This window comes from Ochlerotatus camptorhynchus, unplaced genomic scaffold, assembly GCF_037179485.1.
Source record: "Ochlerotatus camptorhynchus isolate MF236.1 unplaced genomic scaffold, CSIRO-AGI_Acam_v1.1 ptg000211l, whole genome shotgun sequence".
Lineage (NCBI taxonomy): Eukaryota > Metazoa > Arthropoda > Insecta > Diptera > Culicidae > Ochlerotatus > Ochlerotatus camptorhynchus.
Window position 1 is genome coordinate 4,134,993 of NW_027040701.1, and position 17,159 is coordinate 4,152,151.

General features: G+C 41.5%; 1 protein-coding gene across 7 annotated transcripts in view; it reads right to left on the bottom strand.

The window, feature by feature from the left end:
* Nucleotides 1-17,159, bottom strand: part of CadN (Cadherin-N) — a 478,164-nt gene that overhangs the window by 11,332 nt on the left and 449,673 nt on the right. For all 7 annotated transcript variants that reach the window (XM_065224397.1, XM_065224398.1, XM_065224396.1 and 4 more), the window contains 2 exons: nt 7,062-7,271; nt 6,771-6,941 (listed from right to left, as the gene is read on the bottom strand). In XM_065224397.1, the coding sequence (XP_065080469.1) occupies nt 6,771-6,941; nt 7,062-7,271 (381 nt within the window). The remainder of the gene's footprint in view (nt 1-6,770; nt 6,942-7,061; nt 7,272-17,159) is intronic.

Genomic DNA, 17,159 nt, shown 5'->3' on the forward strand with positions numbered 1-17,159 from the left:
CATAAGGCTAGCTTTTTTCCAAGGCCTTAAGGTTGTTTAGTTCACTAGACTTGAAGTGAACTAAATAATTTAAATAATTTAAAAATCCCGTTGCGCGATTCGCCAGGACGGGATTTCATTTTCATTTTGATTACTTGGAGTGGCACAACTCCAAGTAATTTTGCCAGTTCATCTTTGATCTGATCCAGGGATTCACCACTGGGCAGTCCTTTCATGACAACCTTGAACACACGTTCAGTTTTGGTGTCGTAAGTAAAAAAATTGTGCTGCTTGTCAGTAAGATACTTGAGAAGACATTTAAATCCGTCCAAGGTTTCAGCCAATACACGGCATTCACCCCGACGTCCAATTTGTAGTGAAAACTTAACTTTCACGAAATTCAAAAGTTCCATGCGAAGAGCATGGAAATCGGAAGTGGTTATTACAATAGGGGGAATCTTTTCCTTCTTGGCATTAAGCCGGGAAAGTTTACTAGAATTTTTCTTGGATGATGGATCATTCTCATCATCCGTGAGCAAATCAAATTGATTACTCAAATTAATTTCATCAGAAGGGGGACCCTTCTTTAACGTTTAGGCGCCATGGCGGCAGTAAATTTTTATCCAAATCGACTTCCAAACAGATTACTATAAGAATCTGCAGGATCGAAGAGGAATGTTTAAAATCGATATCCAAGAAGGATTACCTCGGGTAGGGTCCAAACAAGGATCGAAGAGGAATAAGAGTTGAACTAGGTAGAAAATTTTTACAGGTTGAGCACCGAAAAGTGCTGTTTAAATTTGTTGTAGCTTTAGGTAGTAGTAACACTTCCTTAAGCAAAAAGCAAATAGATCCGCACGGCAAGAGAGCACGATGCGGACTGATGGTGGCTTAATCATAACGATTAATTGTTGATAACCATTGCATTGTTGATAACCAGCCATGTCAACCATGAATCGACACGCATTTTGCAGCCTTGGTATTTTGAGGAAGTTTTGATAGCTTGTGGTTCTGTCAGTTAAATTAAACGAAAAAAAACCTATTTTCGAAATGCTACGGACAAAAAAATGCGCATACTGAATGTATGCCACGGGAGTATACATTTAGGCTTTATGTGTGTTACTTCTGAAATTAATTTGATAGGTTCACGCCTGATAGTTATGCTTTCCACACTACAGTATTGAAAATAATTACTATTTAATAAAAATTAGAGCTATCAAAGGATGAAGGATGTACCGCAGCAGACATTCAAGTTTGAATGGCACAGTGTGTGTAAATCCCATAACCGTAATTTTGAATTAGATATTCAAGTAGCAATCAGCAAGCACTCCAATGCATCTGTCAAGGGATGTTTATGTATCTTGTCGATGCTGAGAACTGCCAGCTACTTTAGCTATCTGCGATTTTCAAGAAACGACGGAGTTTTACTTTAGAATCAATGTCCTTCAACAAAATAACTGCATCAAATTAAATTAAACTTTACACTCATTCTCTTTCGAGTGTAGCATCAACGGTACATTATCCCACAGCTCTGCACATGTTGAGAATATGTTAACAGTATGTTTTATTCGTATGATGATCACGGTGGTAATTTTTACAGTCAGCCCTTAACAACTGAACTGTTTTAGGAGTTCGACAGCATTACCGACTAACCTCTGTTGACTTACGTATTTACATGCAAATTGCAATACATAATTCAATTCAAGGAAGCAGCTCGCATTTAACAGCAGAAACCTTCTTTTGGGCTGACTTTAACTTTGAAGAGCAACTTTTTTCCTCTGCCATCCACACGGCCAATGAGATCTGCCGGAAAATGAGGAAAATTTACGAACATTTGACTCAGTCCAGGAGTAGTACCAATAGCAACGCCTAAATTTTCAAGGAAAATTATAAAAAAAAAACATATTGCGCCCTCTGTCTACCAACCATGGAAACCATAAAAAAACGAATTCAATCAATGGTTTTCAAAACAACATCCTAATTTTTAGTATCATAATATTTTTCCTAAACGAATTTTTAATTAATTGCCAATTGATATTTTGATCTTTGAAATCGACCCAGTGCACAGTGGTCCAGAATGCAGATTTAGGTGAAATGATATGCTTTGAGCCTAAAATTAAAACGTTAGACTAAAAGTTTCTTCAACAAAGTTGTTCCTTATAGTTAGGCCCTCATTTTTATGACAATGAATTCTAGGGTGGTTCTTATAATAATTAAAATCAAAAATCTAACTTTTTTGTTTGAATAAATTAAGGTACACATTCTTCGGCAAAGTTATAGCTGAGCTTATTTCAAGCGACTTTGTATATCTTTCAAATTGACCGATTTAGAGCGATTTTCTTGAATTGAGTTAGGGTGTCTCTAAAAAACAGTTGTTTTGCTCTAGTTTTCTTATTTCCAATTTTTCAGCAAATGTATCTTCAAATAACTTTTAGATCTTTAGAAGGCGCAATTTTTGGCTGCACAAAGCTTTTCAATGCCTTTCGCCGATCAAGAGTTATTGACGTTTTTCTACTAAAAATATGCCCTTTCAAATTTTAATATCTCTGGTTGAGACAAAAAAAAAAGTTTGAAAGAGCGTTTGCTATTCTCAATAATATGAAAAAAATTGAGGTATGTTATTTTTTAAACTCGTAAAATATCAATTTGAATTTATTCATGTTTTTATTATATTTGGGTACATCTTTTTTATTAGAAGAGATACAGCCAAAACATTTCGCTATACAACATTCGTCTTAAAGAGTTTGCACAGTCTCTAGAAGATGACTTTTAGATCTAGAAGTTATTTTAAGACACCTTTGCTGAGAAATTTGAAATAAGAAAACTAGAGCAAGACAACTGTTTTTTAGAGACACCCTAACTCAATTCAAGAAAATAGCTCTAAATCGGTCAATTTAAGAGACATAAAAATATACAAAGTTGCTTGAAATAAGCTCAACTATAACATTGCCGAAGAATGTGTACCTTAATTTATTCAAACAAAAAAGTTAGATTTTTGATTTTAATGATAACACTAGTTTACAGCATTTTTGAACTCGGTAAGGTGATGATCATTTCCAATGCAAAATCCTACGCTGAATTCAATGCCGTGGTCAGAAAAAATTAAAGTAGAGTCATTTTTGAGATATACAAAAATATTGATTTTTTGAATTTTGGACAAAAGTACGATTACTAAAATGTCAATAACTTTGAAACTAGTGCACTAATTTTAAATCTTTTTTCATGAAAATGAAGCTAAATAAATTTGCTATCGTTCACTAGAATATTATGTCTAAATTAAAAATTTATTTTGAAGTCATTTAAAAATTTACAGCATTTTTTTTTTTATTTTTCCTGCGAATTTTCCATAAAAATCTTCTTTTAATCAACATTTTTAATGGGATAAAAAGATTCAAAAAATCATTCCATAATTTATTCTTAAAGTCCATTCAAAACCGGAGAAAATGAGCCTTTAATGGATGAAATCGGTTGGAAATTCTCGAAGTTATGAGCATTTTTGTAAAACACTTAAAAATGTTGCTGAAATACAACAGCTTTAGAGTTCCTTTTCTAGGTGTCGTTGTAAGCATCCAAATTGCATGTAAAGTTTTCATGGAAGATTCTTTTCTTTACATATCAATTTGATTAAGGCATATCAGGATTTAAAACCGAGTTGATCCAAAGAAATTTATTTTGGTTTTATTAAAAATTATTGAGAATCGAATGACTTTGTCTTCGATGTTTTGAACTTGTTTCTCGAATCAGAAACCAACAATAGTCACCCATCATTGCTTCATCCCAAAACCCTTGGTAACGACGTTCCATCATCTTCATTTATTGGTGAAAACGTTCGCCGTGCTCATCACTCTCGTCACCAAGATTTTCCGGGAAAAAATCCATGTGAGAATGTAGGAAATGTATCTTCAAAGACATATTCACACCTGTGTTAAGTGAAATAAAAGGATTTGAAATTAATTATATGTAACAAACACAATATTTTTGATTTATACCTATTTTCTCATAATTTTTGAGCAAATCATCGACGGCTTCCTCATAATCTGGGCTTCTGAAATTTCCTAAAAAGGTTGTGACAACACGCTGGAACGATTTCCACGCTTCTTCCTCATCTGGTGTCAAAACTGTGTTGAATGCGGAATCATTGAGCAGTTTTTTGATCTGTGGGCCAACAAATACACCTTCCTTTATCTTTGAGTCAGATACATTTGGAAATACTGATTTCAAGTACTGGAATGCCGGCCCTTCTTTTTGCAACGCTTTGACGAAACTTTTGAATAGCCCAAGTTTTATATATAGTGGTGGAAGTATTATGCGTTCTTTTACCACAAGAGGATCATTTTTAACGTTGTCTTTACCAATTGTGAAATTATCCCGTTTTGGCCAATCTTTTCGGACGTAGTGTTCCTTACGAGCTCGACTGTCCCATTTACACAAAAAACACATATATTTTGTGTATCCCTGTTGCAATCCAGTCAACATGGCAACCACTTTAAGATCGGAACAAATTTTCCAATTGTGTTGATTGTAATTTATCAAATTGAGCAATAGAGCCATTGATTCATACGTTTCCTTCATGAGCTAATGGAATAGAAGGTTTCTCATTCCCTTGATGCAGTAAAACGGCTTTCAAGCTCAACTTGCTGCTATCGATGAATAAACGCCATTCAGCTGGATCATATGGCTCACCAAACTCTTCAAACAAGCCGTTTACGTCATGGCAAAAACATGCCTTGTCCTTTGTAGAATAATATAATCAAATTTCTTGTGACGATTCCTGTGACAAGAAATTTTGACCTTCTTGCTCAGCATGTTGTGTTCTTTCAAGCGTGATGCCAGCAATTCGGATTTCTCCTTCGATAAGTCAAGATCTCGCACCAAATCATTAAATTCGGATTGTGTAAACAGTTTTGGGTTTCTTTCCAATTCCAACTCGAAGTCTTCCTCGCATTCCTCCTTGAATTCCTCCTCACTTTTTGTAACGGTTGATTCAACAGAGGGCGCTCGTTTCCGCTTTGGATAAACAGGATACGGGACCGAACTTGAATGTGGACCAGGTTTTGTCATAGAAGCCACTTGTGGATACTCAACTGTTTTGTGACGTCCTTGTTGCTTAACTTTTGTCAAGCAGAAATAACAATCCATTGCATGACAAAACGGTCGACGCCATATGGTGGGCATGTCAAAGGACAAATAGCGACTGACAGATAACAAATAAGTGAGTTAGTAAGTAAGACATTAACACTTATCAAAAATAGATGAAGTAAGATAATGTCGATCAGGAAAGAACAAAGCACTACCATGCTGTACATAAATTGTTTATATGAAAGTTATTCAAAAAATCAATTTACCTTGCGCCTGACATCCACCTAGCCAAGCACGTTTTGCACGAACTACATAATACTTTTGGAATCCACGGTTCGTCAAAGTCTCCAGGATCAATTTAAAATAAAGCCTGTATGCAGTAGTGAAATTGACCGATTTTGTAAATATATAGTTGCCACACGCGTAACAAAACTTTTGAGGATCATTTTTACACTTGAATTCACGTTTTGTCGTATACATCGTTAAGCAATGTTAAAGAAAGAAAGCTGTCAAATTGAGTTGGTTGCGTTAGGTTCTCGTCGAGCGGTCTCACAAACACTAGCGTAAATTATATTGTTGAAAATATCCCATTTAATTTTGCGTGACAGCTGGTAGTGTTAGTGAAATGCACCGTATGCGTACACGTCCGCAGAAAGGCTTACTGGAAGTGGTGCATGAACCTAGGAGCGGGACAACGGCCAATCTTGGAACATTCAATTTCCATGATTTTACAAAAAATTTCATAACTTCGACAATTTCCAACCGATTTCATCCATTAAAGGCTCATTTTCTCCAGTTTTTAATGGACTTTAAGAATAAATTATGGAATGATTTTTTGAATCTTTTTATCCCATTAAAAATGTTGATTAAAACAAGATTTTTATGGAAAATTCGCAGGAAAAATAAAAAAAATGCTGTTAATTTTTAAATGATTTCAAAATTAAATTTTTAATTAAGACATAATATTCTAGTGAACGATAGCAAATTTATTTAGCTTCACTTTCATAAAAATCGTGCTTTTGTCCAAAATTCAAAAAATCAAAATTTTTGTATACCTCAAAAATGGCTCTACTTTAATTTTTTCTGACCACGGCATTGAATTCAGCGTAGGATTTTGCATTAGAAACGTTGGTCAACCACTAAAGTTCACACTTTTTATGTTGTTTTGTAAACTAGTGTAATAAGAACCACCCTAGAATTCATTGTCATAAAAATGAGCGCCCAACTATAAGGAACAACTTTTTAGAATACACTTTTTGTCTACAATTTCAGTATGGTTCAATGGTTTCTCTAATGACTAAATAAACAATCTGGGTCTAATATTTTGCGATGAGGAACAAAACTACAAATTTTCACGGAATTCTGCAAACCACTATATCGTTTTGCTATGGAATGGCTGTCTACATCCAAATTGCAAATATACAATATGGAAAAGGCCGAATTTCATCAAGTATTGAATTGGCTTCCCTACGCTTCCAGGTTAGGTAACATCGTATCAGTTTGCTAATAGTGGTCAATCTGACAAGCAATTTGATTGGATGCTCCTGTGGTGGTAACCAACCATTCTTCAAACTGGAACCGTTTTAGATCCTAGTTTGAAATTTCATCTTTTACTAATTGTACGGCAGTTGAAACACTATAGGTGCAAACCAATTTCATCATAAAATTAATGCCACATGGAAATGAAATGGGACGTTTTGGATTTCACCTACCTGATTGTAGCGAGCTGAGCGAACCGGCCGTGCTGCCGCCACCCTCGTAGGCGTAGTTTCGCAGGTCATCAAACGGCGGCGCATTCGGGTCGCTATCCGCTCGCTTCTTGTGCTCCTCGATGAACATGCCCACGTTCGGTTCGTGGCCCGGTCCCATCGTCATGACCGGATCTATGTTTTTGCGAGAATGAAATAGTAAAAGTGGGATGTTTCAAATTACATGGTTCCCGTACTCGGGGGAATATAGAGCTTGTCTGAGACCAGCCAAGGAACAAAGCTGGCAATACTCACACATAAGGGGTGGCATTTTACACTGCGTCAGCTCTGGCATCGGTCCGATTGGAATCTGCAGTGGTGTAATGTCGTAGGCGGTCATATCATCCTCACCGCCGCCCTCGTCGTCGTAGTTGATGATATTCTCCCGCACGTCGTCATCCGGTCCCGGGTACTTGATGTGCGACTCACGCCTTCGGTTGTACACCACAAACACCAACACTAGGACTATCATCGTCGTTGCGTGGCCCGTCGTCCGTTCAGGTGGAAAAGCGGATTGTGTAGCGAATGGACAAAGAAATGGAGTAAAAATGGACAAACGATGGAAACGAAGATGAGTGCGGGTTCAATTTTGCGACATTAAAAATTTAAGACTAAAGCTGCTTCCGGTTGCGTATTTTCCGTCGATGGGCACGTCGCCTTTATGCTAGGCGACCGGAAAGAACCTGTACCGGCGGTTTCCACGAACGAACAAAAGAAAAAAAAACTAAACGGAAGAAGCATTCATCTATGTATTTGCTCTATAAAGTTTGCCATTTTTCCTATATAGCACAACAACAGAAACTTGTGTCGAGCACTTAGAGCTGGGTGGTAAGACGATATGAAAAAAATATAGGAAACTAGCAGAATAGCATTCGATTCTATATGTATGTACAAAGTGACTGAGAGGGCAAATGAAGCAAACAGAATGAGTGGGTATGTGTGGGTGTGTGTGCGATTGAGAAAAATGGGAAACTCAGCTCTTCTACCGGCAAAAACGACAAGACGCGACTGAAGAACTATTACGGCTGGCTAAGTCTACTGGTGCTATTATTACGAAAATGGAACTTCTATTGGAGCAGCAACGATGATACCTCCATAGACATAACAGCAAGATATCTTTCGCTGACAATAACCGGTAGAGTCTTATGAATATTTTCATTGCAGCTTTACACTCGCATGAAGCTGGTGGAGTTGGCAGTGCGATGAGCATTTTCTTGGAGGTGGAGAAATTTAAATATGACAATCATGTGAGTGTACCGCGCTGCTGTATGTGCACTGTGCGCCACTACAGCTTCTGGTGGAACGTGACACGTTTTCGCCCTTGCCGTAGTCTTCAATTCTTTTATTTTTTCAATGGATTGAAAGTTGGTTTTGGTTTCACGTTTCCGATGCCGCAGGCAGAGAATTGAAATCCAACCTTTCCGAGCATTTGAGGGGGTTGCGGGCTGAAGCACCAGGTCGAAAATATATGGATAAAGGAAATTGAAAAGATGGCATTGTGGAATTTGAAATGGGTATTGTTATTCGGAATGATTACAAGTGTCTATTCGGCGAGATATTACGTATCGTCATAAACAGAAATGGCAGCAGATTGTGTAAATGCAGTTGTGTGTTATTGGAATTGTTTTCGATTTAAAGCCAATTTGAGCAGTGTTAAAATGAAATCTTGTTTTAAGCAAACTACATACATGGTTATGGTTTACAAATTTACGCACCGTTTAGAATCTATGAACTGCACACTTAGAAAAATTCATGTAACTTTAAGTGCTCTGAGACTGACATATACGAGCGTCAATCTTGACATAAAATTGAGTCATAATAGACGCGAAATTCAACCCAATCAAATGTACTTTTCGTCGAGTAACGAACTTTTCAGTCTCGGAGCACTTAATTTTACATGACATGTTTGTTTTCGTCTCATCCTTTATGTCAAAGATAGTTTCCGCCACGTGTAAAATAAGGTATTTCTAAGTGTGTGGAGTTTAACGTTTTTCCTTAACATTTGATACTTTGCGCAATGACCATAGAGAAGACACACAAACACAAACTGGTAAGCGGAAAAAATGTCATGACATTTCTAAACTGGTTTCTGCAGGCGACAGAACATTTTCCCACAATGAAGCAGACAATACCAGGCGTGCGACATAAATTTATGTCATGTAGAATGTTGATGATTTCTGGCTTATTATAGCATTTATTTGATGTTTATTGAATGGAATTATATGATAAGAATGAATACTAACCACTCATAAGCATAGATGTTAAAATTATGCGTAAATAATGTCGTTTTAGTTTTTGCGGTGTAGCTACATCGGTGCTACACTGCCGTACACCGAAATATTTTAGGGTGTAGATCTAGGATGCATCTTTGTTTACAAACAAACGATGCTGAGCTATCAAAGACTCGCGCTTATTCCTGCGTACACTACACTGGTGCTACACAGCAAAAACGAAAACGACATAAGAGAGTTGATAATGATTGACCATGATGACGTTGATTATAATAACAACTTTACTGACAACAGCAGCTGTCCAGGTAGTAAGAATCTCGTGATTTAGCACATTTTGGCACCAACTACGCTGTACTAATGTTCTTATAACCTTATAAGAACATTAGTACAGCGCAGTTGGTAAATTTTCAACTTACCTACCCACCATGTAGGAGGTCTTGGATATCTGAAGGTCTTTTCGGACGACAGCAACTTTCCAGATGGTCAGGATCTCAAGATATAATATTCCACATGTACACTAGCGCTGCGTAGTTGTAGGACTCTGAACTTATCAATTCACCACTCGAAAGGCTCTGGTTATTAGAACACTATTGCCCAAGTCAGCAACTTTCCAGAAGGTTAGGATCTCGAGTTATAGCATTTACATGAAGCATGTAGCGCCGCGTAGTGATTGATTAAACAAACTCAAATTTCTTCGATTTGGTCACTCAAATTAGCAAAAATTGTAGATTACTCATAGACTGAGTAAAAGTTTCCTAGATTTTCCAGGAAAAACTTTTCGAATATGAGGAAAATTGTGAGAGGTCTATCAGCACAAGACGACGGGGTAAGACGGCCTTCCGGAGTGAGACGGCAATCCTTTAGATTAATGAAACAATCAACTCTTGAAAATAATTAATGATGCAGAGCAGTGTTGGAAAAGTTCACCAAACCTCACTATGACTCGTTAACTTTCCCTTGGTGATATTCGTGAAATATCGCGATCTTTTCCAACGCTGATGCAGAGTATAATTGATGTTGTAAAACACATTTTTGCCTTTGAAACATTGTGTATGGTGGCGGCCAGCATTTGTTAATTTGTGGTTATGACATTTATTGTTTTAGGGCTATTATATCATTAATCATGTAAACGTAAAGTTACTATAAATACATACTACAAGTATGTTCAATGTATTTACAGAGAAAAATAGAAAGTTTTCTTCAAATTATTAGGTGTTACAGAAGCTTTTACAATTTGACTTCTATCGGGGTCAGACGAACACCTTTGGTTAGGATGCGTTATGCCTCAAGGTTGAAACTGAATGCAGTAAATAGCAATAGTTGTGATGTAATTAAATGGGTTGTTAGCGGAATGCTTAGATAAAACATTAAAAATTAAATTTCATTTAATTCGCTTTAATTATTTTTGGAATCTATGACCGACTACAATGTGCAGTCTTCATCAATGTAATTCCCACTAAATAACTTATCAAAATCTAACCTGTGCTCTTGACACTCTCACCTAAGGGATGAGTACTTAAGGGGGTTAGATTTTGAATAATTCTTTAGTGGGAATGACACTGATGAAGACTGCACATTGTAGTCGAAATACGTATCTGTCATAGATACCAAAATTAATTAAGTGGAATTAAATGGAACATAACATTTTTTTTATTTTTTAACAATATGTGGTTTCTGAAATATATCAGGCTTTTTTCGAAAACATTTAAACAACATTCATCAGTATGAATTCGTGATAAGGGAGCCCCGGGGGATCCACCGGAAAATCCGAAAATCTATGCATCTATAAGCTATATCTTGAAATCCTTACCATCTATGAAGTTAGGACATCTACGTGAAATCCACAGGCACATTAGTGTCGCGTAGTGTGAAAATTCTGAACTAATCAGCCGACAAATTAGAAGACATTGGTCACCTGGACAACAATTCCCAATAGGGACTATAGGATTTTTTTTTGCGTAGTTGAACCACTGCGTCCATTATTTGAACTTTTGTGGTACCTCTGTTTACTGTTCGTATCATGCAAGCTGACCACGATTTAATGAGTGGACAGCTAATTGCCTGGACACGTCCTTTCCCAGTCAGGTATGATATGGTTTATGTAACCAACTACCTTTCCAAGATTAGCGGACCAAATTCCACTAGGTTGTAAGATAACACTACGAAGAAATTTAGATCTACGCCTGTGTAATGCACCGCAACTGCAGAGCAGATGTTTCGAGGTTTCACGTTCTATGCTACAGAAACGGCAGATATCGCTCTGAACCCGACCAATGTTCTTCAAATGATATCTACTCGGACAGTGCCCAGTTACTAGGCCAGTGTTTATACTAAGAGCTCGTTTATTGAGCTCCAGGAGCTTTTTGGCATGTGTTACATTTGTAGTTATAAATCTTTTCGACTGGTTGCACTTCGTGACAGCCATTCAGTTGGTCATCATCCGAACAGTTTGATATTTCACAGTATGGTTCTGGTCCAATAAACGGTGAATTTGAACCTAATTTTGCGAGATCGTCTGCCCTTTCATTCCATTCAATGCCACAGTGTCCAGGAACCCAATATAAGTTTACTGAGTTCTGTTTGCACAGCTGTCGCAACAAGAGAATACATTCCCAGACAATCTTTGATGTACATTTGTAAGCACGAAGCGCTTTTAGTTGGACTGTTGGGCAATGTCCCATCGCTACTGAAATATTAGTCCCAGGGCCAAAGATTCCTGCACCTGTTTGTGTTCCAATTTTTGAGCCATCTGTGAAAAAGATTGAGCCTTGAAGAACGCTAGGACCACCGACTTCCCAATCCGAACGCAACTTTTCACAAACGTTGAAGGGAGTGTCATAATTGCCCAGTCTCCATTGATATTCATCACTGGTCCTCTTTGGAAGTATTGTAAAATGCTTAGGTGATCAACCAGGTCACCAGGCATAACTTTTTGACGTAGAACTACGTCTTTGTCGACTATACTGGGGTGCAAATCAAAAAATATGTGTGGTGAAGGAGTGTTAGGTTTTGAAGGCTTGTAACTTTGTCATTTATAGATGAAATTAAAATCCAAATACGTCAATCGATAGGATATTACATTACGAACCTGTTGAAATAAATATTTTTCCAATTTTTCTGTAATTAAACTATTGAAAGTGTACAAATGATAATTTTATCACTGATTTCATGAAATAAGCCTTTTTCACAAACCCAGTCATCATAAACGAATACCACTTGGTTGCGCATCATTCTGCTTGAACCTGAAAAGATATAAATCAGCGCTGCTCTCATGCCACTGCTCATCATTCGCTGCCAGACTGTTGAGCAGTTCAGTCGATTTGAATTCTCTCTAGTTTCGTTCGTTCGTTCGCAAGTCAAATTAGCTCCGCGTTGTGTAGTGACGCTCTCGCTGACCCAGCCATGGGTAAGAAATCGCGCGGTAACGCGAGTGCCGGTTTACCGGGAAAACAGACTCTCCCAGGAGACGGCGCGACCACCGAGCCAGCCCAGAAGAAGCAGAAGAAAACCCCATTGCCCATCCCGACAGGCGTTGCGGACCCGCAGCCGGGGCCTCCCGGAACTAAACGACCCAGACCTGAAGACAGCAGCGCCACCGCATCAGCAGCAAAAAAGCTGCTGAGCAACAATCCGTTCTCGGCCCTACAGAACGGAGCCCAGCCGCAGTCGGACCCTGAGACGGTGCCGAAAAAAGTTAAGTTGCCACCCTTCTATGTGAAGGGCTTCCCTCCCGGGCTATGGGAGCAGCTGGATTTCTACATTAAGCAGGGCCTTCGCTGCACCATTCAACGGTGCACGGAAGGCTACAAACTGATGGTCCCGGCCGAAAAACACTTCAACGCAGTTCAGGCCCTCTTGGACAGGATGAAGCTGGAGTACTTCTCCCACGACATCGAGGCCACCAAGCCGCTGAAAGTGGTGCTGCGCGGGCTCCACGACATGGACACCACCACCTTAATGGACGAGATTAAGGCGAACGGCCTCAAGCCGGTCGAAGTCCACAAGATGACCCGCAGCAAGGCCATCAAGTATCGTGACCAGCTCTACCTGGTCCACCTGGAGAAGAACTCCACAACCGTGAAGGATCTCCAGACGACACGCACACTGTTCCACATCGTAGTGAAGTGGGAACGGTATAAGCCCACCCACCGTGGCGTCACTCAGTGCTCGAACTGCCTATTGTTCGGGCACGGCACCAGGAATTGCCGCATGGCCAGCCGCTGCATCAAATGCGGCAAAAACCACAAGATCGACAACTGCGACAGCATCGAGGAAGCCACTCCCACATGCGCCAACTGCGGTGCCGCCCACAAGGCCACGAGTAAGGCCTGTCCGAAGCGGGCCGAATACGCCGAGATCCGGAAGAAGGCCTCGTCCAACAACCAGCCCGGTCGCAAGAAGGTTCCAGAAAACAACGCGCAGAACTTTCCTCCATTATCACCGGTCCAATCACGGCCAATTCCAGTGTTGCCGCCGCTCCCGCTTAACCAACAGTTGGCTGCTGCCCAGTTGGCTGCCGCTGCAGTACCCGGTCAAGCCTCCGGGCCATCGACGGATCCCCCTGCTCCGGGATTGGCCGGTACAACCGGCGAAGCTACAGACGATTCTCCGCTGTCAACGGATGAGATCGTCACACTGTTGGCCCAGGCCATCATCATCAAGCGCACCTGCGCAACAAGAACACAACAGCTCCAAGCTATCATCTCCTTCGTCGCTAATTATGGACCGTGAACCCATAAAGATCGCCAACTGGAACGCTCGCTCCGTAGGGGCGAAAAACATTGAGCTTGCAGACTTCCTCCGCAAGCACGACATCGACGTGGGCCTTCTCACCGAGACCCACCTCAAGACCGGTGACAGCTTCTGGCTGCCCGACCACAGCATTGTCCGGCTTGATCGCACCAGCTCCAGGGGGGGCGGTGTCGCGGTCATCATCAAGAAAGGCATCAAGTACTGCACCCTACCCCACTACCGCACTTCCATCATCGAGGCCGTCGGCGTTGAGGTGGAAACATCGACCGGAAACGTCCGGTTCATCGTTGTCTACTGCCCCCGGCAATGTACCGTTAGCAATGGTACAGCACAGCAGTTCAAGAACGACCTTGCCATCATAACCCGCACCAATGCCCGCTTCGTAATCGGAGGGGACCTGAACGCCCGGCACGAGGCCTGGCGGAACTACCAGCAGAACCAAAACGGCCGCCTGCTATTCGACCATTCCCAGCATGGTCTCTATTCCGTCTGGTTTCCGGACGAACCAACCTTCACATCACCGGCGGGCAACCCATCGACGCTGGACCTGTTCTTGGCAAACACCAGATTAGCCAAGCCGGTTGCCGTCAACGACCTGAGTTCGGACCACCAACCGGTGCTGACCGAGCTGGGCTACAACGTGGCCCCTGCACCGTGCCAGCGGAAGGACTACCATCGAGTCAACTGGGTCCAGTTTCGACGCGTGGTCGACCGCCACATCGACGACAACCCACCGCTCGACACAGTGGATGACATCGACCGGCCCTGGAGGGTCTCCATCAAGCCATATCCGTGGCTGACGAAGAGTGCGTTCGACGAGTTCCTGTGAGGGGTAAGTTTCAAGCAATTGATTCCCACACCAAACTCTTGATTCGGCTCAGAAATGTTCGTAGACGCCAGTTTCAGCGGACTGGGGATCTGCAGCGTAAATACGAAATGGTCGATCTGAATCGGCAGATCGCTTCCAGAATGGTCTCAATCCGGAACGAGAGTTTCGGGCGGCTCGTTCAGAACCTGGACGACCGTTCCAGACCATTCTGGAAGGTTGCCAAGGTGCTGAAGTCTCACCCCAAGCCCATTCCACCCACTTAGAGTCAATGACGAACGGCTTATCACCAACGAAGAGAAGGCCAATGCAATTGGGGAGCACATTGCCCAATCGCATTTGCTTGGCTCTACAATCCCAAGTCCACTCGAGAACCAGGTTGTGCAGTGCGTCCAGACGTTAGATACCTCCCCTTGTGCCGTCCCTCCAGAAGAACGGATTACAGAGGAACAAATTTGCTCAGCGCTGAAATATAGTAAAAACATGAAGGCTCCCGGGTTTGACGGAATATTCAACCTAGCGTTGAAAAATATCAGCCCGAGGGTCCACTCGCTGCTGGCTGCCATCCTCAACAGATGCTTGGAGCTGCACTACTTTCCAAGCATCTGGAAGGTGGCAAAAATCATCCCGATCCGCAAACCTGGGAAAGACCCTTCACTACCGTCAAGCTACAGACCGATTAGCCTGCTCTCAGCGCTGAGCAAGCTGTTCGAAAAATTGATCCTCAGCCGACTAAACAAGTTTGTGGAGGAACATGACATTCTTCTTCCGGAACAGTTCGGGTTCCGCAAGGGGCATTCCACCAATCATCAGCTAGTGCGGGTGATGAATAACATCCGAAGTAACAAAGCTGTATCCAAGTCCACAGCCATGGCCTTGTTAGACGTCGAAAAGGCGTTTGACAATGTCTGGCACGACGGACTTATATACAAGCTTTGTAACTCTAACTTTCCACCATACCTTGTGAAAATCACCCGTAACTATCTCCAGCAAAGGTCGTTCAGGGTGTCGTTGAATAGTTCCCTTTCGGGACAATTTCCGATCCCAGCAGGTGTTCCGCAAGGGAGTCTGCTGGGACCACTGCTTTACAGCATCTACACGTCGGACATCCCTCCTCTAGGAGACGGTTGCGTGTTCTTTCTGTTTGCAGATGACACCGCGATAGCTGTCAAGGGTAGGATGCCTCGTGAAATTACGAACAAGCTCCAACGATGCCTTGACACCTTTACTGATTATGCCACCACGTGGAAAATCAAAATCAACGCCTCGAAAACCCAAGCGATCATGTTCCTTCACAGACAATCATTAAAACTTAAACCGTCTCCCTCCTGTACCGTAATAATGGATGGTACAAGGGTCGAGTGGTCCACTGATGTTACTTATCTCGGGATGTTGTTCGATGAGAAGCTCCTGTTCCGCTCGCACATAGAGAAAACCCTAGTTAAGTGCTCCGCCTTGGTTAGGTGTTTGTATCCGCTCATTTGCCGCAGATCCCGCCTCTCAAGGCAAAACAAACTGGCTGTTTACAAACAGATCATAGCCCCCGCGATCTTCTATGCCGCCCCGGTGTGGGAATCGTGCGCTCAGACCCACAGGAACAAAATCCAGGTTGCACAGAATAGAGTGTTGAGGATGATCCTAGATCGTCCATTCGACACAAGAATAGCAGACCTCCATCAAGAGGCAGAAATTCCCAAAGTAGATTCCAAAATTGATGATATGACAACTAAATTTATTCAAAAATGCAATCTTTCTGAACATGCTTTAATAAGCAATTTGTACATAGTAGGTTAAGTGTATATAGTAGAGTAGGTTAGTTTTAAGCTGTAAATAGTAGTATTAAGTAGTTTCTCTTCAAATTCTAAAAACAAAACAAACCAATCCCACCAAGGTGGTCGACCGTGTACTAAGTCTAGGACTAATTCTGTAAAACAAATTTTGAATTTTGCCCATACCTAAAGATGAAGAAATCATTAAATCACTTAGTAAAAATTTATATGGTAATCGTCCAAGTTAAACTAAAAATAAAGATCATTTAAACTAACTAACTAAACTAACATGCCACTGCTCATTAACGCTTCGGATGGCGTGGCGCTTGGTCCTGCAGCAAGCAGGACCAAATCAGCGGCTTAAGGTGGATCACGGCGTGACCACAATGAGAAAAAGCACACACGCCCTTCAAAACAATCTCTCAGCCCCCCCCCCCCTCAACAACCTCTCCTACCCCCCCCCCCACCATCAAACCTTTCCTACCCCCCCCCCCCACCATCAAACCTCTCCTACCCCCTCCCCCCACCATCAAACCCCTCCTACCCCCCTCAAATACCACTCTTAAACCACCCCCCTCAAATACCACTCTTAAACCACCCCCCTCAAATACCTCTCCTAGCCCCCCCCCCCCTCAAATACCTCTCCTACCCCCCCCCCCTCAAATACCTCTCCTACCCCCCCCCCCCCTCAAATACCGCTCCTAAAACCCCCCTCAACAATAACCCAAAAGCGAGACAGACTGACGATCCCTTTTTTCCGGGAAATACATTTTAA